General features: G+C 64.9%; 1 protein-coding gene across 9 annotated transcripts in view; it reads left to right on the top strand.

The window, feature by feature from the left end:
• Positions 1-312: 312 nt before the first annotated feature.
• Positions 313-23,631, top strand: part of MEF2D (myocyte enhancer factor 2D) — a 34,119-nt gene continuing 10,800 nt past the window's right edge. For 4 of the 9 annotated variants that reach the window (XM_062598100.1, XM_062598093.1, XM_062598102.1 and 1 more), the window contains exons 1-5: positions 911-993; positions 12,460-12,529; positions 19,003-19,323; positions 20,125-20,328; positions 22,247-22,384. In XM_062598100.1, coding sequence (XP_062454084.1) covers positions 19,270-19,323; positions 20,125-20,328; positions 22,247-22,384 — 396 coding nt within the window. In that variant the 5' untranslated portion in view covers positions 911-993; positions 12,460-12,529; positions 19,003-19,269. Of the gene's footprint in view, positions 336-910; positions 994-5,324; positions 6,626-7,270; positions 7,290-12,459; positions 12,530-19,002; positions 19,324-20,124; positions 20,329-22,246; positions 22,385-23,631 lie in introns of those variants that run through there. The other 5 variants (XM_062598099.1, XM_062598094.1, XM_062598095.1 and 2 more) reach the window with 5 other exon arrangements.

Raw genomic sequence — 23,631 nt, 5'->3', positions numbered from 1 at the left:
GGGGGGCAGAGCTGGCGGCGGCGGCGGGGGGGGACCCCCAGATCCCTGCCCGGTGGGCGGCAGCCCCCGCGAGCTCCCCCGCTCCCCCCACCCCCCCCCCCCAGCTCGGCTGCAAGCAGAGGGGGGGACCCGGGCGGCCCGGCCGCCCGCCGAGCGGAGGAAGAGGAGGAGGAGGAGGGTGCGCGGAGCCTCCCCCCGCCGCGCTCCGCTTCCTGCCGCCGCGGCCATTGGCTGCGCCGCCGCCCGCGCCCCGCGCCGCCCCGCGCCGCCGCCGCCCGCGCCCGGGCCGTGGTCGCCGCCGCCGGCCCCGCCGCGGCCCCGCGCCCCCCGCCCAGGTGCGTGCTCGGGATCGCGCCCGAATCGGCGTTTTTTTTCGCTTTTTTTTTTTTTTTTTTGCTTTTTTGGTTCCCCCCCCCTCTCCTCCCAATTTCGGAAGGGGCGGGCGCTTCGCGTTTTTTGTCCTTTAATTTTTGGTTGCGCTTTTGGGATGATTTCGCTTGACTTCCGCCCTCCTCGGAGGACCCCCCCGCCCCCACCCCCGCCTCCGCCCGGCCCCTCTCCGCCGCGGCGCCCCCCGGTGCGGGGCGGGATGGGGGGGCGGTTTTAGGAGGAGGGTAGCGCCCGCCCCGGGTCTGTGTGTGTGTGCGCGGCGGGGGGGGGGGATGTCCCGGTGCCCCTTTCCCCCCCCCCCCGCCTTTCTCCTTCCCCGCGGCGCAGCCCCGAGGCGGCGGGGATGGGCGGCCGGAGCGCGGCGCGCCGAGCCGCGCAGCGCAGCGCAGCGCAGCGCGCAGCCGGCGGGGGCGGAGAGCGAGCACATTCTCCCCCCCCCCGTCCCCGCCTTCCCTCCTCCTCCTCCTCCTCCTCCTCCGCCACCTCCTCCTCCTCCTTCTCCTCCTCCTCCTCCCCGCCGCCGCTTCAAAACAAACCGTCACCAAAATGGTGCAGAGGTGAAGGAGGGAGCGGGAGGAAGGGGCAGAAGCGCCGCGGGGGCAGGTGAGCGCGGCGCGGGGCGCGGGATGCGGCTCCCCCCGGGCAGCTGCTGCCGGCGGCGGCGGCGGGGACGGGACGGGACGGGACGGGACCCGCTGCAGCCCCCGCCGGGGCGCGGGGCCGGCTGCTGGGCGGGGGGGGGGGGAGGAGGAGGCGGTGGCGGCGGGGCGATGCTGCGGGCGGCCACGGGAGGGGGGGGGGCGGATTTGGGGCCTTGATTGGCAAGAGCAGCAGCTCGGGGGCCGGAGGGGGTGAGCGGAGCGCGGAGCCCCAGCGCCTTGGCCCGGTGCCGGCCCCGCGCTGACAGCTGCGCCCGTGCGCTGCTCTCGGCCGGAGCGGCCGCGCCCGGGGCCCGGCGTCGGGGCGTCGGGGCGCCCGGGGCTCGGCCTGGGGGCGCCCGGGGCCCGGCGTCGGGGGTGCCCGGGGCCCCGCCGCGGCCGCGCCCGGGGCCCGGCGTCGGGATGTCGGGGCGCCCAGGGCTCGGCCTGGGGGCGCCCGGGGCCCCACCGCGGCAGCCCTGATGCCTGTTCGCTGATCGCTCGGCCTCTTTGCAGCCGCCCCCCCCCGGCTTTGGCGTTGGCTTTTATTATTATTTTTATTATTATTGTTATTCCCCCCCCCACCCCGCCACGCCGCACACGAGAGCGGGCGCACGCCCGGCGGGACGCGTGCACGGCTCGTCCCCCCGGGACCCTGCACTCCTGGGCCCCCCAGCTCTGGCTGTGGTTTCGCTCGTCACCCCCGTCGGCGGGACGTCCCCGGTGCCGGGAGCCGCCGCGCTTTTCCGTGCCGCCGTCTCCCTCCGCTCCCTTCCGTGCTCTTCTACCTGTTCTGGGGGCTGACTGGGGGGGCAGCCAACGGAGCGAATCCCTGCAAGCCTCCTCCGGGGCCGGATCCTGCCCTGCGCCAGGCACCATCCCCGTCCGGGCAGGCGGCCGCTCCGGGGCGGACGTGCCGCTTCGGGAAGCGCGGCCCCCAAGGTCCCGCTGTGCCGAGCTCGGCCGGGGCGGGAAGCCTCGTCCTTCCTCTCCCGCTGCCGTGTTCGCGGAGCTTTGATTCCAGATCCCCTTTTCTTCCCTCCTGCAGGCCGAGCGGCGTTTCGCGGCTCCCCGGGAATGCGGAGGTTAAAAGCGAAGCCGGCAGCGGGAGCCCCGCGGGGTGAGCTCGCACCCGCCGATCCGGCGGGCTCCTGAAGGTCACGGACCTCTGCGAGGGGCCTCGTGGCGCCTTTATTTTTTATCTTTTTGTATTTTTTACCCTTTCCTCCCCTTGCCCTTCAGATCGGGCTTTGCCGAGCGGAGAAACCCGGCGGCCGGCGCGGGACCCGGCGGCGCCTCCGCTCCCGGCCGGCCCGGGGCCGCGGTGGCCCTGGGGGCAAAGCGCCGCCGTTGTCACCGGGTGACCTTGGGCGAGGCGCCGCTGGCGTAGCCCCGGGTGGCTTTCGGCCAGGCCGCCAAGCGAAACGAGTGGGGTCTGAGTCTCGTTTGCGCCCGAGCCCGTTAGCGCGACTCTGGCAAGGCGAAGGAGCCTAAATATGGTCATAAACCACATGCACTTTGAGGTCCCTCCGTGCTGCCAGGGCACCGTAAAAGCAGCTTTGTGCACGGGAGAACAAAGCCTGAAGTGTCAAACTAAAAGTACCTATGTGCGCGCGTGCGGCGCGCTGCGCGGCCGCGAGCAGCCTGCTGCGCCCTCGCCCGGGGCCCGCCGCGCGCCTCCGAGCCGGGGTTTTATGCTTTTCCATGCAACGCGCTTATTTCCTCGTTTTGTTTTGTTGTGTTGGTTTTTTGCTCCGAATCGGAGAGGCTCTCAGCAGCGAGCCGAAACGCGGTGATCGTTTTGTTTGACGGGAGCCCGGGCAACCTCTCGCCGTTCCCCCCGCCTCGCCGGCGCAGCGGGTTGCTCTCACTCTCGAGGCGGATCTGGGCGCCGAGCGGCACGAGCGCGGTGTGCGGGGGGCAACCGGCCCGGCGCCGCGTGCTCCCCCCGTCCGCGGGGGCCGGGGCCGCTTCCCTTGCAAGGAGACGCTCGGGGGGCGACGGCGGCCCGGGGCACGCGGGGCTCCTCGACGGCCGTCGGCGGGCGGCCGCGCTGCCGAGGTCGCGCGGGAGCGAAGCGCTCCCGCTCTGCGCCGGTTTGGGGTGGGAAAGGTGGTGATGAAGTGACCTATTTCTGAGCAGGGAATCGTCTCTCTCGCTGCAACTTCAAATAGCTTCCAGGAAAAAAAAACGTGTGTGTGTGTGTATATATATGTATATTTATATATATATACACACACACACACACATACGTACATACATTTTTGCCCCCCTTCCAGCGGCGATGGAGGCAGCGTGCCGGGGGCGCCGGCGTCAGACACCGCGTCGCGTGGGTCTGCGTAGCCAAGGGCGGAGGGATTGGGGTGCTCGTATAAACTCCTGATTTCCGTACGAGATTTATTTTTTTTTCCCGGTGGCTTTTGCCGTATCAACAGTTTCTTTCCACGCGTTTTAAACGCTGGAGCCTGCAGGCGCCGTTGCATCGCTCCAGGTCCCCGCTGCCCGAGCGGCTGCCGGTCGGTGCGACGCCCGGCAGAGAATCCACCCGCCTGCAAAAGCCTCCGGCATCGGTGTTAATGCGAAAGCAGCCTCCGAAAGCGGGCGGGAGTTTGGGGCAGGTCGGTGCATCCCGGCGGCGCCTGCTCCCGGGCGCTGCTGCGGAAAGGGTGAACCCCCGTTTCGGGGGCTTGGACGGCGAGTTGGTGGGGGGCCGCGCTGCTGGGCGGTGGGACGCGGTGGGACGCGCGGGGCCGGTGCGGGCGAGCGCGGCGTCACCTGCCCGGAGATGGCCGGGGGTTATTGATGGCTATAAGCGGTGGCTATAAATAGCCCTGCGTGAAACTTTTCATCTTCCTTTGGAAATGAAAGAGCCTTTTGGAACAATGTGACTTTTCTTCATCCGTTTGGAAACCATCCTTTTTATTTTTTTATTTTTTTCTCAAGATGAAACGTTTTAAAAGGGAGTTTTTCCTTTCCAATTATTGGAAGGCTTCAGGGAAAAATTGCTAGGCACCATAGAAACAAATACCCAGGGACACATCCCAGGGAGAGCTGTGTGGCGCAGGTAGGGAAAATAGGTGGAGCTGGACCATTTTGCATTGTTTCCCCCCCAAAAAAGATGATGGGAAATGTTGATGCATTCACTGAAAGTCTTCTACCGCTGTGCTCAAAATTCCCGGGGGGTGTAAGGCAGCATTCCCTGCAAACCTGTTGCATGAAAGTTCAAAAAAAAGAAATTGGACGAACGACTTCTGTTTGGCCCAGACTGGAAGGATTTCTGGGTTTCTGGCTGGAATTTTGCAGTTGTAAAACCTGAAATCGTCCCTCACCCCCCAGCCAATAACCTTGAGATGCGGGGCCTGTAGCAGAAGTTTCCACTGGCAGAGAAAAAAAAAAAAAAAAAGAAAAGAAAAAAAGAAAAATCCAAGAAAAACGTGGACGAGTTGTTTTGACCAGCTGGACTTTTTTTTTTTTTTTTTTTTTTTTTTTTAAATGAGAGCCGCCCCCAAGAACATCCTGTCCCGTCACCGCGAGAATAAGGTGATCCGCGAGACGAAATCGGGCCACGGGAAACAGCAGGAACCAGAGCGCCCGGCCGCGTTCCCGCGCGGAGCGGCCGGGAGCCGGTTCCCGAAGCGGAGCGCCGTTAAACCTCTCCCGCCGGCGGAGCCAGTCGCTTGCAAAATCCAGATTGCCGATAACCTCCTGGTGGGAGCGGATCCGTGCCCAGCCCTGCCCCGGCTCACGCGGGAACGCCGCTCCCGGGCCCTTTCCCGGCAGGGCCGGACCCCTTTGCAGCGGGGTCGGATGTGCCCCGGGTGGCAGGTTTCGTGCCCGTTCAGCGGAGAAGCTTTCGGAGTCGGCTCCTGCCGCTATCCTGCCCTGAAAGTCGGGCTATCGAGGGTGTACGTGCGTTGCAAGGATGAGAGAGCGCCTGCAAGCGCCCCTGTGCTCAGCGCGGCGAGGGTGTTCTGCAAAGCTCGGTGCAGACGAGAGGCGAGGGTGACTTTCCCGCTCTTGCCGAGGTGGGAACGCGGCCGGCGGCGGGCTTTGCCCCGGGCTCGTGCGAGCGCGCTGCGTGCACGGCGTCCCTGGGCGCTGCCGCCGCGGGCTTGCAGCATCTCCGGATTGTCGGCTGGAGCGGAGGCTGTGAAAGCGTGGCGGGAGAACTGGTGGAAAAAAAATTAATTAATGAATTGGGCTCTGATCGCTGAGGTTCCCGAGGCCAAGAGCGACCGTCCGCTCGCGCCCGCGGGGTTTTCCCGCGCTGCTCCACGGCGGGGCCAGCAGCGCGCTCCGGGCGCCGGCGCTCTCGCCGTGCCCTTTCCGGCCGCCGCGGCTCGGCGTCGCCACGGGGGACCTTCCGCGCGCCCCGATGATGCTGCAGGAGGAAGATGACTTTGCATACGTCCTCCTTGCGATGCCACCGTAGCAAACAAGGGTCTTTTTGTTATGCAAATATTGATTTGTTTTTAGCTTCTCCGAGACCTCGGAGGGGTAAATACGGGGCAGCTCCGAGAGCAGCCCGAAGGCTCCGGGCCAGCCGACGCTTTGGGGTTTGCTTCCTGCCCAGGAGCTGAAGCGAAACGCTGCAGTGGTTCTTTTTTATCTCTTTCCTCGCTGAGGTTGCCCAGGCTTTCGGGAAGATCATCCCAGCCGTGTGCAAACGGGGGACCGGAGCGCGGGAAGACGGGGTGCGAGAGCCGGTTGCGCCGCCGGTTGCCCTGCAGCCAGTCCCGGCTCTCGCCTTTTGGCAGTGCCACGCTGTGATTTTTATTTTCGTCTTCTTTCTTTTTTTTCCCCCGAGTGTTTGCCCAACTGATTCTTTTTTTTCTTTCCTGACGGCGGCCGCAGCTCCGGCCCGGGGAGCAGCGCCGTGCACCTCTCGCGTGCCAGGCGCCGTGCACCAGCGCGGTGTGGGGTGCCCGGCCCCACCGCGGCCCCCCCCGGGGCTTTCGGGTTTCCTTTCCGGCCCCGCTGGGCCGCGTTCACGCCGCGCTGCGCCCGCGCGGGCTCATTTTCGTTTGCACGTCTTTCGGAAATTTCCCGTCAGCGCCGGGCGATGGAAACGCGCCCGGCTTAGCGCGGTTTTGCGCGCGGCTTTGCCGTTCCCGCATTGCAGCGGGGCCCTGCGGGCTCCTGGCACGAGCCCAGCGGCTCTTGGTGGCCAAACACGGCCGCCCAGGGGGGCCGCGGTCCCGCGGGGGCGCGGAGCGATGGCCGGTGTTTCCGCCGAGCCCGATCTCCTTCCCGTCGGCTTCTTTGCTCCGCCAGCGCCTGCTAATTAAGCTACCGTGTTACTTTTCCGTATTATTCTTTTTGATGCCTCGCCGGTTCGGCTCATCCCTTTCTCAGCCTGCTCCTCCATCCTGCTCGGGCGCTGAAGTCTGTAACGCTGAAATTATAGCATCACCGTCGTTTCCACGGCAACGCCCAGGGATATATTAAAAAAAGGAGAGGGGAAGAAGGAAAAAAAAAAAAAAAGAAGGAAAAAGAAGGCCCCAAACCCCTCCGAGGATTACGGCTCCGCTGCGGGATCAGGCGGGAGGGGAATCTGGGTCACGGCTGGAGCAGGCTGGTCTTCCCGCGCGTCTCCGGTAATTCCTGTTAGCGGGGGGACGCGGCGGGGGCACCCGGGGGTGCCGCGGCCGTGCGCCCTCCCCCGGGCTGCCCCGCCTCTGCAAAGCCTGGATTTGGGGGGGAAAAGCGGGAAAGAAAGCGGGGGGGAGCGTTTTTCCCGGCGGCGGGGTGCCGTCCCGGCCGGGCGCCCCGGGAAGCGCCGGCTCGGCTCTCGCGCGCCGCCCGAGCGTTCCCACCGCAAATCCGGGCTTGCGGAGGCAAAGCCTGGCTCCCGCGAAGCGCGCGGCGTTGCTCCCCCTCGCCGGCTGCTGCGTCGCGAGTTTTCTCCCTCATCCCCCAAAATAAACAGGACTTTTTCTTTCCTTTCTTTCTTTTTTTTTTCCCCCTCCTTTCCTCCCTTTTTCCACACCCCCAGAGCCGCTGTTGCTGGTGGCAGGAAGCCCAGACGCGGTAGGAACTCGGAGCGGCTGCGGCTCCAAGCGCCGGCTGCCCTCTGCGTTTCGCAATCCGGGGAAAAGGCGGCGGCGGGGTGGGGTGATGGCGGGGGATAAAACGGGAGGGGAGGTTTCTTCTCCCCCCCCCACCCCCTTTTTAAAATTTATTTTTCTTTATTAGAGATTTATAGGCTTTCCCACCAGTAGGGACGAGCAGCCCGTCGGAGCCGGGCGGCCGATTTGCTCAGTAAGTTTCCGACGCCGGTTTTTGTTCCTCTCCGGCCTCTGCTGCCTCCCGGTCGCCGGGATCCTTTTTGGGAACGCTGGGGACCGGCGTTTGCCGGGGGATGCGGCGGCAGCGGGTGCTTCTCCCGGCGCCGGGCTTCTGCTCCTCCTCAGCTGCAGGATTAATCGATATATTGCTATATCGATATATATATAATTTTTTTCCCCGGTACGTAGACCCGTGGCTGGTGCCCGGTGCCGCCGCCAGCCCGTTTTATTTTTAGGCAGCCGCAGCGCCGGCGCGGTCGCCTTGCAGAAGGTGCCTCCCGAGGGAGGGTTTTGTTCGCGGGTGTATTTTAAGCAGTTGATTTTCATTTGCGGCCGAGGTCCCGTTACGGCGGAGGGGCGAAGATGACGGCGCGCGCGGGGCGGCGCGCGGCGACCCGGCGTGGAAGTGCCGCCTCGCCCGTCCGCCGGGGAGGAAGCGAAGCGCGGGAGCGGCGAGGGGCCGGCAGGAGCCGCGCGACCCGCGTCCCTTCCGCGGCGCCGGAGCCCCCGGAGGGTTGTGCCGAGAGCCCCGGCGCGTCCAGGTCGCCCTGCGGAGCGATCCCTGCCTCGGCCGGCCCCTGCGTCTCCGTGCCGCACCCGGCCTTAATCTCTTTAGACTGCATGGGAGTAATCCTTCATTAGGATCTCGTTGCGAGCTCGTTATCCAGTTACGGCTTAGCGCCGGGCGGCCGCGGGAGCCGCGTTCCCGGTTTCCCTTTCCCCTCTGTCCGGGGCCGCTGTCCGTAGCGGGGGAAACGTCGGAAAATTGCATTTTGCCCCGCGTCTGGGTTTTCCTTAGGACCGAACTTACAGCAACGAACCTGGGGTGAAAAAGAGCGTTTTTAGGCTGGGAGCTTCGGAAAGGAGCCGGCGTCCCGGGAATTTGCACCCTTCCAAGAGCGGACGTGCTCCGAAAGGCTCGGGAACGCCCGCGGGCGAGCTTCCCCTCCCGGGCGGGCGCTGCCGGGCGCTTGCAAAGAGCCGCACGCAGAGCGGGCGCGGAAGGGGCGAGCGCCCGGCCGGCCCGGAAACGCCCCGTGAGCCGGCCGGAGCCGAAAGCTGCTGCGGCGGGCGGGAGCGTCCCCCACGTTTCTTTTTATTTTCTTTTTTCTTTTTTTTTTTTCCCCGGGGAGCGATTCAGCGGGATTTCTTCAGCTTCCGCGTTGTCTCGCGGCTCGAGCGGCGTTGCGCTGCCGAGAGCCGCGGTGGGCGGCCCGGCGGGTTCGAGCGGCAGCCCGGGGGCTCGGGGCGACGGCGCCGCGCGGCCGGGCCAGAGCCTTTCCCCGTTTTCTCCCTCCCCGTTTCTCCGTCCCGATAACCAGCGCCGGCTCGGCGCCGGCTTTGCCGAGGGTCTCGGGAGCGGCGCTGCCCTTGCACCGGGCGAGCGGCCGCCGGTCCCGGGCACCGGTGGCCTCCTTCCCATCGCGAAGATGAGCGATTCCGACGTGGATCTCCGGAAGGGGCGGAAAATCCTCCTCCCGCGTCCCGGAGGTCCCGCGGGCTTGCCGAGGTTTTTGCTTTCGCCGGCGGCGGGGCGGCTTCCCCCGCGGCGCCCTGCCTCTGCCGGCACCGTTGAAACCTCAAAGCGAGAGGAGCGGTTTGAAAAACCAAAAAACTCCCTTCGTTGCAAAACGGAGAGGCAGGCCTGCCGCAAAATCCCCCGGCAAAAAAACGCGTGCCGAAGCTCTGGTATCGGCTCGATTCGGAGGAAAAAGTCGGGATAAAGCGGAGGCAGGAGCGCGGGTTTGCTCCCGCGGCCCCGCCGAGGAGCCGACCTGCCCTTTCCGCGGGAGGGACGAGCTGATAAATAAATAAATAAATAAATAAAGGCAGGAGATTAAAAAGCAAAACGCTTTTCCGTTTGTTTTAATTGGCTCTGAAGCCAGAGATTTTTTTTTTTTCTTTCCCTCCCTTTTAAATCTGACAGCTGCAATTTTCGCTTTAAATTAGAGGACTCTGAAGCTGCGGTTTTAGGGAATAAAAACCCACCAAGGATGCAATTCAGGTCCTGCCGGGATCCGCGGGAGCTTTGCCCGCACGAGCAGTTTTTTTTTTTTTTTTTTAAAAAAAAAAAAGCTCCCAGTGCCGAACCAGGGCTGCGAAGCCGGGCCGGGATTTTCCTGCCTGGCAGGTCGGTGCATCCCGGGTGCCGGGGGAAAGCGGCCGGTTTGAGACGGGAAAGTGAGGGGCGCGCGGCGGGGTTGGGCTGATTTGTGTCCGCTTCGGCCCGCGGAGCGGCTCTGCGCTTTTGATTCATTCATTTATTTTTGCAAAGCGACTTTTGCAAAGTGAATTTTGCAAAGTGACTTTTGCAAAGCGTTGACGGAGGCCGGGGTGGGGGGGAACCGACTTCGCTTCCCGGCCGGCTCCCGGGGAAAAGCCGCCCACTCGCCCGCCCGGCCCCGGTTACGGCTGGGAGGCGACTCTGGAGCTGCCGCCGGTGGTCGGAGCAGCAGGGATCGATGGTCCGGAGGGTTCGGAGCCGGCGGCCGTGCGTGTTTCCGTGGGCAGCGGCCGCGTGCCGGAGGCTGCGAAATGACGGTGGCAAAAGAGGAGCGAGGAGCGGGCTCGGGGCGTGCAAAACGGCGACGGAAAGGGGCTTTCCAGGAAATTCCGCGCGGCCGGCTGGTCGGAGCAGTGGGAGTCCGGCGGGGCGGTGGGGCGGAGACGGCGCTTCCTCCGCTGCGGAGCGGCCGGGGCCGTTTCTGCAGGCGTGGGAATTGCGAATCCAGGCCGGGGCTGGGCCGCCCGCGGGTGGCCGTGCCGTGCCGTGCCGTGCCGTGCCGGGGATCTCTGGGGCTGGCGCGTCCCTGCTTTCCCCCGTAGGTCGACACCGGCCGGCACACGCGCGCGGCCGTCGGAGATGCTCCTGCCCGAGTGCTGCCTGCAGCATTAGGGACCGCTGGCGCGGGCCCGGCATGACCCGAGGCCTTTAAATCGTTAATGCCGCGTGGGGCGCCGTGAAGGAGGTTAAAAAATCGGTTAGGAAAACGGGGGCTGCTCTGGTCGGCGCCGGGAGCCCCGGCTTCGTTCGCCCGGGCAGCGGTGCAAATTCAGGCAGCAGCTTTCCCGGCTGGGCGGTTTTGGGGAGCCTGGGGGAACCCCCCCGAGGAGCCCCTTGCACGACGCGCCCTGCTTTTATTCCTGCCGCGCTCTGCAGCGTGTATTCCCAGGAAAAGGGCGGCAGAGGTCTGCGCCGGGCCCCGGAGTCTGCAAACTCGGGGCGGGTGCAGAGTTGCACTGCTCCTTTCGGGAGCCGGGGTTTCGGGGCGGCGGCGGGCTCCTCCGGGGCCACGCGGGGCTCCCGGCCGCGGGATCCATCCCCCCCCCCCTTTCCCACGGGGACCGGGGCGGCGATGTCGGTGCCGGCAGGTGACAACGTGGCTCGAAGCGTCACCCTCGGCGCCCGGGGACGGGGCGAGCGCGGCGGGTGCTGGGTGCCTCCGGCACCCTCGCTCGGAGCGCGGGGACTCTACAGCTGGCGGTTTCGGTTCTGCATCCCCGGCGCCAAAGGGGGAAGTTGGCCAGCGAGAGCGAAACCCGGCGGCTCCAACGGTCCCACACGCCGCCCCACGTCCCCCCCCAGCCCGGCCCAGCCCGGCCCGGCCCGCTGTCGCAACGCCGCCGGCGCGGGCGCCCCGCGCGCCCCGAGACCGCCTGGCGCGGTGCCGGCCCCGTGGGCCTTTCCTGCCCTTTCCTGCCCGGAGAGAGGGTCTTTGGGGATTTTTCCCTTTCCATATCTTGGTGGCGAGCCAGGGAAACCCAAAATGTAAAAAGCTCGTCAGGGCTAATTAAACCCCGGGGAAATTCCTCGTGGCTGGTGCAACCTGGACATGGCCGGGCGGAGGAAAGGAAATGGAGAAAGAAATGGAGAAAGCCTGTTTTGGGGGGTTTTGTTTGGTTTTTCACTGATGCCGGGTTGGGTTTTGTGCCGCTGGGACCCCTCGGACGGCCACGCCGAGGCGGGAGCCCCGGGCGCTGGGCACAGCCGCCCGCCGCGGCGCTCGGGGTTGGGGCCCAAATATTTGCGGCTCCGGAGCCCGTTGCTAGAGGAAATGCAGGGAAAAAAAAAAAAAAAAAAGGAGGGGGGAAGGAGAGATTGCAGCGAGGCTGCTCTTCCCCTCCGCAATCTGCGCCTCCCTCTCGGCCCCGCCGGGCGCGCGGGATCCCCGATCGGGCCGAAGATGCCGGGGGCGGCGGCGAAGCCGCTCCAGCGCCCCGCGGCCGCGGCGATTTAGCGTCTCTGAGCCACGCGGCTGAGGCCGGGGAGGGTTTTCCCCGAGAGCACCGAGCGGCCACGGCGCGGCGCGGGCTCTGCCGTGCATTAAGCTCCTTTCCCAGAAAGCAGGTTTCCAGGGAAATGAGCGGGCGCCGGCGCCGCGATCCCTCCCGCGGGGGTGGCCGAGCCGGGGGTTTCGCCTTTGGGAGCGGAACGGTCGTCTTGCGCGTTGCAAAAAGTTAGGCAGAAAGATTTCCGTCCCTTGCGCCCTCTTCTTGCCCCCCGCGGGTGTTTTTCCGCTCGGACAGAGGGATGCGCCTGCCTCCGCTCCCTGCTTCCCTCCTGCTTCGTGCTGGGCTCTCTTCCCGGCGGCCGTTTGCTCCGGCCCCGGGCGCGTGCGAACTCCCGTCGCATCTGGATGGCGGCGTCTCGGCGGCTTTGCCCCGCCGCGAAAACCTCGCTGGGGGCCGGGAGACGGCCCCGGCATCCCGCCCGGCTCGCTGCGGCGCGCGGACCGGGCGCCTTTAAATAAACAGCCGGTGACATCCTCGCTGCCGGGGCCCCCGTCCTGGTAAACACTAGCTGACATTTCGGTCCCAGCTGTCGCGCCGCGGAAGAGCCGCGGGCCGCCGGGGAGGTGGCGGCGTGCAGCAGCGGCGGCGGCGGAGGGGGGGCCGGGCGGCTCGCGGCGGGTTGACGGGAGGTGAAGCGAAGCTCGGCGCCCCGTGCGAAGCCTCGGGCGCCGGCTCCTCTCGGTCAAGGGACGTGCCGGGCGTCGGGGGGGCTTCGCGCGCCCCGGCGTCGCGGGGAAGGAGCCCGGCGCCGGGAGCCCCTCGCCAGCCCGGCGGCCGGGGCGCCGCGCTCGCCGCCTCGCTCCCCGGGAGCTGATGGCCGTTTCCCGTTTTTTTTCCCCCCTCTCTCGCAGCCTGAGCGACGAGCGGCGGCCGCGGGGCGTCTCCTGGCAGGAGCCGGCGATGCGGGAGGCCGCGTAGCAGGTAGGGCGCGAGCCGGGAGCCGCCGCCGGGGCCGCGCTCCGCGTTCGGGAACCGCTGCAAAGCGGAGGGCGCGGAGCCGCTCGGTCCGGCCGGGAGAAAATCCGGGGGAAGCGGCTCTTGGGTGCCCGTTCTCCGCCGTTCCTCGGCGCGGAGGAGGCGTCTCTGCGGACGACGCTCCGGAGGGCGTCCGGGGCGGCTCCCGAGGGTGCCGCCGGCTGCGCCGGGCGATGCCGGCTCCGGTCGCCCGGCTCGCGCGGCGCTTAGGTGCCGCCGGGAAAACCTCCTCCGCGGCACCGGCGGCAGCTGCTCGCCAGCGCCGGCCTCCCCCCGTCTCCAGCCCTCCCCGCGCGCTCAACCACCTCCCTCCGCTCTCGCATCTGCCTCTGCCCTTTAGCCGGGCCGCGGCGCCCGCCCCGGCGCGGGAAGCGGCGCCCGGCCGCTGGCAGTGACGGAGCGGGGACGGCTGCAGCGGCCGCGCGGGGCCCCGGCTCCTGTAAGTACCTCTCGCTCTTCCCACCGGCGAGACAAAATTAGCAACTTTGGGGTTTTTTTTTTTTTTCTTCCTTTTCCTTTTCGAAGCGGCCGCGAGCCCCGCTGCCCCGCCGGCTTCCCTCGCGCCCCCCGCTCCCCGCCTCGGCTTTGCGCTGTTGTTGGTTCTTTCTGCGCCCGCGTGCACGCTGCGTTTTGGCCTTTCCTGTCTTTTTTTACTTCTTTTTTTGGAGCGGCGGCGGGGAGGTTGGAGGCGAAGCAGCAGCCCGGCGCCGCTCAGCGCGTCCTCCGCCCCCCGCGGCGCCCGGAGCGGGGCTCCGCCGCGCGTTTGCTGCCCCCCCACTTCCCCGTCCCTTTGCATTTGTGGTCAAACACGTTGCTTTGGGCCCGGCCGCGTGGGTGGCTGGGGGGGGGGGGTGCACTGAAAACATCAGCTGTGCAAAGAGAGGGGGAAACTGAGGCACGGGTGTGGGGGGGCGGATGCGGCTCCCGCAGGGGCAGCGAGCTGGGAAACACGCGGTGGGGATTGAGGATTGCACCCAAACCGCCCCGGCTCCGGCTCCGGCACGGGGAGGTCTTGGCCCCCAGGGCCGGGAATTTGGCCCATTCCGGCTCTGCCGCCCCTGGGCCCCCGCGTCCCCGCGCTCGCCGCCGCGGCGTCCTCCGGGCGCCCTCGCCCGCCGTGTCCCAGCGACAGCCCCTGTTTTGGAGGGGGGGGTCGGTGCTTTTCCAGGGGAGAAGCACCCGGCAGCTCCCGCGCTCTTCGCGAACGGCTCCGACTTGCTCGCGCCCCGCAGCTGCTCTGAGCCCTCGGCCGCAAACCCGCGGCAGAAGCGCGAGCGTACCCCAATTCCGGAGGTTTTTGGCTCCGGTGCCTTGGGGGCCACTCGTGCGCGAGCGGCGACAGCTGAGCGGCAGCTGCGGCGCCGGCGCTCAGCCGCCGCGGAGCCGGCGCCGGACCCTCGGAGGAGCGGGGCAGCCGCCGCGGCTCCTGGGGGCCGCCGGCGCGCTGCCACCCTGCCGCGGCGGGAGCGAAGCGGCCCCCGCGCTCCCCGCGGCGCCCGGAGCCTCCCGGCGCCTGGCACAGGCCCCGGAGCGGAGCCACGGTGCCCCGGTGCCGTGCTGGCACCTTGTCACCTGCACGCCGGCGCCGGACTGGTGCCTTGGTGTTTGCACACTGGTGCCGGACTGGAGCCTCAGCGTTTGCACACTGGTGCTGGACTGGAGCCTCAGTGTTTGCATGCCAGCGCGGGATTGGCACCTCGGTGTTTGCACACCGGTGCTGGATTAGTACTTCGGCGTTTGCACGCCAGCGCCATGCTGGTACCTTGGTGTTTGCACGCCAGTGCTGGATTGGCACCTCGGCATTTGCACACTGGTGCTGGACCGGGGCCTCTGCGTTTGCACACTGGGACTGGACCGGTGCCTCAGCATTTGCACACTGGGGCTGGATTGGCACCTCGGTGTTTGCACACTGGTGCTGGATTGGCACCTCGGCGTTTGCACGCCGGCGCCGCGCTGGCACCTCCACGTGCACGAAGCGGTGCCGGGGAGGAGGAGGGGAAGAGGAAGCCTGGCTCGGTGGTGCAGCGCATCTCGGTTCCTCCCGCTCGCTGCCCGCGGCGGGAGGGCGGCAGCGGCTCGGGTCCGCGGCGCTCCGGCGCCCGGCCGAGCCGCCGTGACTCATCTTTCCTTTCCCCTGCGCGCTCGCTCTCGGGAGCGGGAGGCGGCTCGTGCGCGCCGGGGCCTTGATCTCCGCCGCGAATCGTGGCGCTGTTGTAGTCCAAAATCATTAATTCTGTGCGTGGGCCCCAGTTCCCTTTATTTGGGGGGGGGGGGGGGGAAGGACCGTCCGGCGGAAAGCTGCCGGCTGCTAGACTGCAGCGAGCTCCAAGCAGCGGTTAAGGAGAAAAGCAGTTTTTTTTGGCGGGGGGGGGGGGGCAGGATGGGCCAATAAACCTGTTAGCAGGGCGGTCGCCCAGGGCCCTGCCTCGCGCCTGCTGCTTTCTCGTTTGGAGCTGCCGTGCGCTGGTCGGAGCTGCGGCGACCGGGGCGTCGAGGCACCGCGAGGTCGGACCCCGCTCCCCGCGCGGCGGCGGCTTCGGGCCGGACCGCGCCGGGGAGCAGCCGCCGCCAGCAGCCCGGGGCGCAGCGCCGGTCGGGCCGGCTCGGCGCCGGATCCGTTCCTGGTGGTGTTGCTCTGATCCGTTCCTCCAAAGGGATTCTCTCGGCGTGCTCTGCTCCGGCGTCCTCCTCTCGTTACTCGGCATCGCAATATCCCGTTATTCGGCACTGCAGCATTCCCGGTCTTCCTCTGGCGTCCCCCGGCGCGTGAAGCGGGGCTTTGGGCGAGCCCGGGGCGCCGGGGCTCTGCGGGGGCGTTGCAGGAGCGACGGCTGCTCCTGCCTTTCCCGGCGGTCTCCGGACCTGCTAGATCCGACCGATGCTTTGTGCAAGTCGCCTTCAGCGAACGCAGGTAGAAGCAAGGGCCCCGGAGCCTTTTAGCGCTGTCGCTGTTATTGAGGGAGGAGGGGGAGAAAATAAAAAGGAAGGAGCGAGCCGGAGCAGATGGAGCTCCAAGAGCCGCGTGCTGCCTGGCCGCGCCGGGAGCTGCCTCCTCTCCGCATCCACCTGCAGCTCCGGCTCCCGGGCCGAGCCCACGCTCGGTTTTTTTCCGTGCTTTTTTTTCTTTTGGATTATTATTTTGGCCAAGCCTTTGCCCCGGCGCTGGTGCCGCGGGGCCGAGCGGCAGCGCGAGGCGCTGAGGTGGCGGGCGCCGATGCAGCTGGGTGCAGAGTTGCCTCTGGGCTAAGGAAAGCCGCAGCCCAAGTGGTAAAGCCAGCTGGAGCGTAAGGATGCAACGTGGGATAGGAAGGGGAAACGGAAGAGTGAAAATTAGGGGAAAGGAAAAAGAAGCCTCTGTTGCTGTCGCTTCCTCTGCGGCTGTTGCATCCAAGTGGGAGAAAGTGGGAGCGTTTCGCCCCGAACAGCCGCCTTGTCGCTGCATCCCGCCAGCGCTCCGCGCGGACGCCGTCGCGTCCCGCCGGGCACCGTTTCGGCCCCCTTCCCGCGGCTCCGGCCGGCGCTGCGCAGATTCCCGGCTTCCCGGGGGTAAAACCCGCGCGGGGCCGAGGCGAGCGCCGGGCTCCCCCGCGCCGGGCTCCCTCCCCGCCTCCGCGCGTCGTAGTTTGGGACTTGCAAACCATCGGCGAAGCGAAACGCCGCAGCGTCGATGCCGCAAGGGGCTTTTTCCCCCGGGGAGACCCCCCCTCCCCGCCCCGGCTCCGGCGCGAGACCTGGCTTTGCCCTTCCCGAGGGTGGTTTGGAGGTCGCGCTTGGCATCGACACCCGCCGCCGCGCCGCCCAGCCGAGCCGGCTCGCGGCGAGGGCCAGCCCCGAGCGCGATGCGCCGGCCGCCTTGCCGCGGGGCGGTCGGCTCTGCCGGGGAGGCAGCCGTCCCCGTCCCCGTCCCCGTCCCCGTCCCCGCGCGCCGTGGGCTCGCCCGCCCCCGGCTCGGTTTTGGTGCAGCGAGCGTGCAGCCTGCGGAGCGAGAGGAAAGGGCCCCGTTCGATGGCTTCCCCAAATCCCTCGGCTCCCCCCCCCCCCCGCCTGTGCCGGTGCCAGTTCTCCGGCATCGTTTAAGCTTTGTGCTTTTCTTTTTCTCCCCCCAGACTCTGTAGATCTTGGCACGGCCGGTGGTTTTGTTACAGCTCAGCAGAGCTGGCTGTGCAGTTGGCATCTGCTTTTCTCCAGAGAGCGCCTGAATCTGGGTCAGGAATATATGTATCTTTTCAAATTCCTCGGGGGCCTGATTGAATCCAACCTCAATTCTTCTCTCCGGAGCCTCCCGAGGTTCGTACCTGCAGCCGGCGGGGCGGATTCTGTGCAGGCAGACGGGCCCGAGCCGCTGGTTTTGCTGGAATCCCTGGGAATTGCACGCTCAGGTCGAACGCCGAACGCGGCGTTTGGGCAGCTGCGTTTCCGAGGTTTGCTGCGGAGCGGCGCCGGCCCCCCCCCCCCCGCCCCCCCGCCACATCTGGAGCGGCGGCGCAGGAACCCAGATAGCATCGCCCCGAAACCAGAACAGAAGCTTTGGGGGAGGCCCGAGCGCGTTGGTGCGGTTTTGATCTCGGTTAGGAGATAACGGGGTGCTAAGCGGCGCTGAGCCGGGGAGGGCTCGGCGATGGGCGCGCCGGGGCTGGGCGGGCGGAGGCGCGCGTGCACACGCGTGCGCACGCGTGCACACACGTGCGTGCGCGCACACACGCGCGTGCGCAGCCTGGTCGCTCGCGGGGCTTCGCGCCCGGCGCGCTCCCCTTCCCGCGGAGCGCTCGTTCGCTCCGTGCAGCCGCCCCGGCGGCTCTCCGTGCCCGGCCGCGGCGCTCCGGGGCGGCGGGGTGGGGGGGGTTTCCTTTTCCATTTCCCCCCCGCCCCAAGGAAAAGCAAGTTGCCCACAAGATCCACAGAGGAAATTAAAAGCCGTCGGTGCCGCCGGCTGTAACCCCCAGCGTAGGAAGCGAGGGGAAGCAGGACGGCCAGAAGCGCGGCCGACCGGAGGGTCCTTTGAGCCGGGGCGCGAGCAGAAGGGCTGGGCTGGGCTGGGGGCAATTTTTCTTTCTTTTTCTTCTTTTTTGCTTTGCTTTCAGCCTCCCCCCCGGAGCAGCGCGTTCTCCTCTTGCCATTTGCCTTTCGTCGTCCCCCCCCCCCCGTCCCTCCCGCCCCGGTCTCCGCTGGCTCCCGCCCCGCGTCCCCCCCGCTTTCTTCGCCGCCGGACCCGTCCAAATTTTGCTGGGGTGGAAGCTGGGCCGGATCTTTGTGGGCGGGCGGCAGAGACCTGGGGAACTCGTTGCAGCGAGCCGGCCCGCGGCCCCGCAGAATTGCAGTGGTCGGGGTGTAACGCGAGGCAGGGCGCGCGTTCGGGAGGCTAAGAGCTGATGCGCACGCGGTGCCGTGGCAGAATTCCTTAGAAATAGGTAAAATCGCCTAGAAATGTATAGAAGCAGTGAAAATACCCAGAAATAAAAACTAGGGAAGAGGTATCCGCTCTCCCGCCTTCCCAGCGCTCGGAGCTGTGGATTCATCCCCCCCCCCCCCAATTCCTTGTTTTGTAAAAACATTTCCCAGCTGAGCTGCTGCTTCGCTCTTTCTTCCCCCATTTGCGGAGTGCTAACTCTGCTCCCTCGCCCGGCTCTCCAATTTAAAGCAATTTACTGGCAGCCGGGTATGAATTACTCAGCACAGAGTTAACCAGCACCTGCTCGGGTTTAATTGGCACGGCTGCTAATTGCCGGGATACTCATCCTCATGCAGGAGCACGCGGGAGGGCAGCGGGGCAGGAGGGAGGCGCGCGGGGCTTTTTTTTAAAAAAAAATTATTATTTTTTTACGTGCAGCCAGTTGCACCAAACTGGGAAAAAATAAAAGGGGGGGGGGGGAAGAACGGGCAAAAGTGTCACCTCGGAAGCGAGGGAAGAGGCTGGGAGAGCGGTTGCGCGGTGATGGTCGCTATGGAGACGGGCATCGCTCCGGAGGCGGGAAGGGCCGGCCCGCGCGGAGATTCTCCAGCGGCTCGTAGGGCGCCGCGGGGCTCGATCTGCCCCGCTTCCCGAGAAAACGCGGCGACCGAGGGGCGAGCCGCGGGCTCGGAGGCGTGGCGGGCGCGGGAGGGAATTTAACGCTTGGGGCCACTCTATCGAATAAAAATACCCGAGGCCCCAAACTGGGAAAGGTCTCCGGGAGCTGAGCAGGCTTCCGAAAAGAGCCGCCCGGCCAGGAAACCTGAAAGGCCACCTGGGGTCAAAAATTGCATAAAAAGGAGAGAATAAAAAATAATAATAAAAAAAAAGCCAGGGAAGCCCAAGCGTTTTGCGACCGGGATGCCGCGGCGGGGGATGCCCGCGGCCGGACTAGCCGTAGCGGCGTGGGAAGCGGCGCGGGAAGCGGCGCGGGAAGAGGTTTTCACTCCTTTCTCTCTCCTCCCGGCAGGTCTCCGAGCGGATGCTGACGGCTCGACCCCGCTGGACTCGGCCGCGCTGGGGGGTACCATGAACTGAGAAAGCGGCGCCCCAGGCCTCCTTTTTTTTTTTTTTTTTTTTTTTTTTTTTCTTTTTTCCCCCTGTTTTTAATTTAAAAGAAAGGGAGGAAAAAGCAACCTTTAATGAAAGCATTGTGAAAGAAAAAACAAAAAACCAAAAAAACACACGGGATTACTTTCCCCCCTGGCCCGCCGCGCGGCGAGGACTTCCGGCGAAGATGGGGAGAAAAAAGATCCAGATCCAGCGGATCACGGACGAGCGCAATCGGCAGGTTGGTGTCGCGGCTCCCTGCCCCTAAGCTGCCTCCCGTTTTCGCCGCGGGGACGATCGCGGGGCTGGGCGCGTTCCTGACGGCTTTTCCAGAAAAGAGCATCCCCTGAAGTTAGTTTCTCCCCTTTTTGAGGTTTTGGGGTTCTTTTTCTTTTCTTTTTTTCTTTTTTTTTTTTGCTTTTTGCAGAAAATATATTTAATTTGACTTTTTTTGTGAGGTTTTTCTAATAAAAAACAGCTGCAACAAGCATCCACTTTTCTGAATGCAAAGAAAAAAAAAAATCTAACCCCCAAAGGTTATTTTTTTCATTGCAAACTTCTATGCATCTCGGGTGTTTTCCCAGCCTATGGGGGGGGCCTTTGGGCTTGTGGCCAGGGCTTCAACGCTCCAGGAAAAGCACATGTGTACGTGCTATATGCTCTTAATGCCCCCCAAAGGGTGCAAGTAGTAGATTCCACTGAATTATTTTATTGCTCCGCGGCGAAACAACGGAGAACGGCCGTTTTTCTTCGTTGCAGAAGAAAACTTAGAAGGTTAATTCCCGGAGAGGAGGATGGCGCCCGCGCGAGCCCCGCGCCCCGGGGGTTTCTGCCCCGGTTTGCGGGGGGCTGCCGCGCCGCGGACCTGCCCCGTGCCCTCCCCGTCCCGGCCCGGCACGTGCTCGGGGGCTCGCGGCTTCCTGCGTGAAAATCAGCCTGCAAAAAAAAGGAGAAAAAAAAAAAAACCCCCAAACGCCCAAACCCGGCGGGCGGGCGCGGGACGTGCCGCCCGACGCCCGCTCTCCTCCCCGCTTGCTCCCAGGTGACCTTCACCAAGCGGAAATTCGGGCTGATGAAGAAGGCCTACGAGCTGAGCGTGCTCTGCGACTGCGAGATCGCCCTCATCATCTTCAACCACTCCAACAAGCTCTTCCAGTACGCCAGCACCGACATGGACAAGGTGCTGCTCAAGTACACCGAGTACAACGAGCCGCACGAGAGCCGCACCAACGCCGACATCATCGAGGTGAGCTGCCGGCAGCGGGAAAAAGCCCCCGCGCTGGCCCCCGTCACGTCCTCAAAAGTATATATATATATTTTTCGCCGTCTCTTGCTCTGCCTGCAAGAGCGGCTCCGGCCGGGCGGCGCGGACGCGGCCCTTGTGCCCGTCCCGCCGAGCACCTTTCTCGGTGCTGAAGTTCTCATCCCAGTTTTCTGCTTTGAAAAGATTGAAGGGATTCATTTTGCCTGGTTAAAAAAGGGGGGGGGGGGACACACCAAACCCCAGCTTCATTCCTCCCTCACCTTCTGTTTTTCCTGCAAGAAAGGGAACGGGGAGGGAGAAGGAGAGAAAAGGAAAGCAGCGCCTTCCCCTTCCCCTTTCCAAAGACCTTGCAGAGGCCTGAAAACAGAGGCGAATTTGGGGGGGGGGGTTGATTCTCCCCAGAACAGGATTGTTTCCTTTTTACACCATCTTGTCAAAAATGTAGGGTGTGCTTTTTCCCTCCCCCCCGCCCCTCTTTTTCTTGCTGGAAAAAAATAAGAAAGCAGCCGGCGTTGCCCGGCACCGGGCCCTCGGCAGCCCCGCGCCGTGACGGCGGCTCTAATCCGACCTCAGGCTTCGGGGCGTGCGCCGGGTGCCGGGACGGGGCTTTGCTCCCTCTCCGGGTGCAATCGGCTGCGTGCAGGCTCTAGCCGGGTTTTCCCCCGGAACGGGGCGAGGGGTTGGGATTGCGGCCGGCGCCGTCCCCCGCGACCTTGCTCCCCAGGACGGTGCAGTTGCCGCTGATTTTGTGGAGCTGGTGGCCGGGGGAAGAGCCCTTACGCCGTCGCCGGCAAGGCAGCGGCTCCAGCCTGCGTTCACACTCCGCTGGACACCAAAAAAATCCCCCGAAGGGAGAAAGACCTCGGGAGATACGGATGAGGAGCTGGCTGGAGGGATTTTTCCGGGTCCGTGCAAGCGGAGCCAAGTTCACCCCGTCGCGCTGCTCTCCTTGATGTAACTATTGATGGAGAAAACCCCAGAACAATTTTGTGCAAACTTTGAAACTCCCAAATGAAGAAGGCAGCTGTAGGCAACGGCAGGAGCTGGAAACCGTCTAAAAACAGCTGGAGCCATGTGCAGAGGCTGAAAAAGGGACCCTGGAAAACCTTCCCGTGGGGTCTGGCCCCCGGAGAAAGCCCGACTCAGGCTCGACGCGTTGCCGGTCGAGCCGTTGGCAGGAGCATTCCCCGCAGACAGAGCCCCGAAGGGGCAGTGATTTAACCCAAAGTCGCATTCGAAGTCACCGGTTTTATTTCTTTTGCAGCGACTCTTTGCAGCTGCGGTGAAGCGGCAGAGGTTTGCCGTGCTCGGCGCTGCACGGGCGTAGAGCAAAACCTGGCCGCAGCATTTCCAGGCTGTGCGAGAGGCTGCACCGTTTTCTGCCCCTTCTGTTATAACCCTGTATTTCCCAGCACTTACGGGTAGCTAAAGAGCCTCTGCAGGATATATTTTGCCCTTAAAATAGCTATGTTTATGACTGTTTAGGAAGATAAGAGGAGAATTGTCAAGGCCCTGTATTTTTTTTTCCTCTGCTGAATTTGGCATGAAAAGAGATGAAGACTTCCAGGAAATTCTGTAGCTTTGACTTAAAAAAAAAAAAAAAAAAAAGAAAGAAAAAATTCTGGCAAGTGCTGCTTCCATAATAATGCCTAATTGCTCTGGGTATTTTGCAAATAAAATGATTAAACGCGCGTGTGTGATGCAATCTGCAAGGCGGCTGCCCAGCGGGAAAGGGGCACGTTTGCGGCGCGGGCGCCGCCGGGGCTCTCGCCGCCCGCGGGACGCGTGCGGAGGGCCCGCGCCCGGGCTCGTCTCGCTTGGCAAAGGGCCGCCCGCACCCCCCCCCCCCCGGTGCCACCTCCCGCACCTCAACCAGCTCCCTCCCGGTTGTCGTTTTCAGACGTTAAGAAAGAAAGGTTTTAACGGCTGCGACAGCCCGGAGCCCGACGGCGAGGACTCGATAGACCAGAGCCCCTTGATGGAGGATAAATACCGCAAAGGCAGCGAGGATCTGGACATACTGTTCAAGCGATACGGTGTAAGTACCTCCCGCTGGCCGGAAAGCCTTCATTTTATGTTCTTTTTTTCTTCGTTTGTTTGTTCTGTTCGATTCCCCCCACCCCAAAACCTCGTGTCCCCCCCCCCCCCCCCCGAAACGTAACAGGCGCTGAACAAGAAGCACAGAGAGTGCGAGAGCCCGGACGGGGACGAAGCGTTTGCGTTGACCCCGCAGACGGAGGAGAAATATAAAAAGATTGATGAGGAGTTTGATAAAATGATGCAGAGTTACCGGCTCGCAGTGAGTAGCCGGTGGCCGGCGGCACTTTCTGCATGGCTTTGCTTCGGAGCCGTGCTCGGCCGCGGCCGCGGCGGCGATGCTCGCTGTCCTGCCGCCCCCTTTTCTTTATTTTTTTCCCCTCCGCCCTGCAAAAGGAGTTTTGCCTCAATCGAGGATTTTTTTTTTGCAAGCCGATGGAAAGGGCGAAGCCACGGCCGCCGCTCCCCGGGACGAGGAGGGGGGGAATCGAGCCTGGTTTGGGCTCCTCCGCTTTAATTCCTCCCAAATCCCGCAAGGCCGTGGGGCAGCTGGCGGCCGTGGCGGAGATCCAGGGAGGCTTTAGCCTCTGATCCCGGCCCTGACGCCAGGGTGGCATCGGGACAGCGCGGGAAGGGATTTGTGGCAGGAGCCAGGAGGAGGCGAAGGGGGAGGGCGCCTTGCAAATTAGCCGTTAGTTCGAGGGAGCAAAGAGGAGCGATGCGGGCAAGCGTCTTCGGAGGGATTAGCCCTGAGCTGCCATAATTAACGTTGCTGAGGGCAGGAAGGAGGCTAATTTTCAAGGGCGGATTGCAGCGTTGCAAAAGATTCCCCCTCCAAAAAAAAAAAAAAAAAAAAAAAAAAAAAAAAATCCGGCCTGCTTTGCCTTGCAAGCCCTCGCAAGCAAAATTCTGGCTTTTCTGGAGGTTTGGGTCTTGCGAAATTCCCGGATATTAGCTCGGCCGGCTGCAAAGCTTGCGAGCGTGGCCCGAGCGGCGCCTCGAAGCGCGGCGAGGAGGCGGTGGGCAAGGAGCCGCCCCCGGCTTGGCTCGGCCGCGTCCCGCCGGGGTTCCTCCTCGGCCGCGTCTGCTCGGCGCGGAGCAGGTCGGCACCGCGCCGGTGCGGGATGCCGGCGGCGGGGGCGAGCGGAAAACGCTTCTCCCTCGGTGCGAAACGGCCAGCGCGGGGACTGCGAGCGGCGGAGCGCCCGCGGCGTCGGCGCGGGGCGGTCGATGCAGGCGCTTGCCCCT

This window comes from Rhea pennata, chromosome 31, assembly GCF_028389875.1.
Source record: "Rhea pennata isolate bPtePen1 chromosome 31, bPtePen1.pri, whole genome shotgun sequence".
In the NCBI taxonomy this organism is placed as follows: Eukaryota; Metazoa; Chordata; class Aves; order Rheiformes; family Rheidae; genus Rhea; species Rhea pennata.
Note: the sequence above shows the minus strand (reverse complement) of the source record. Positions and strands in the feature narration are given on the sequence as shown.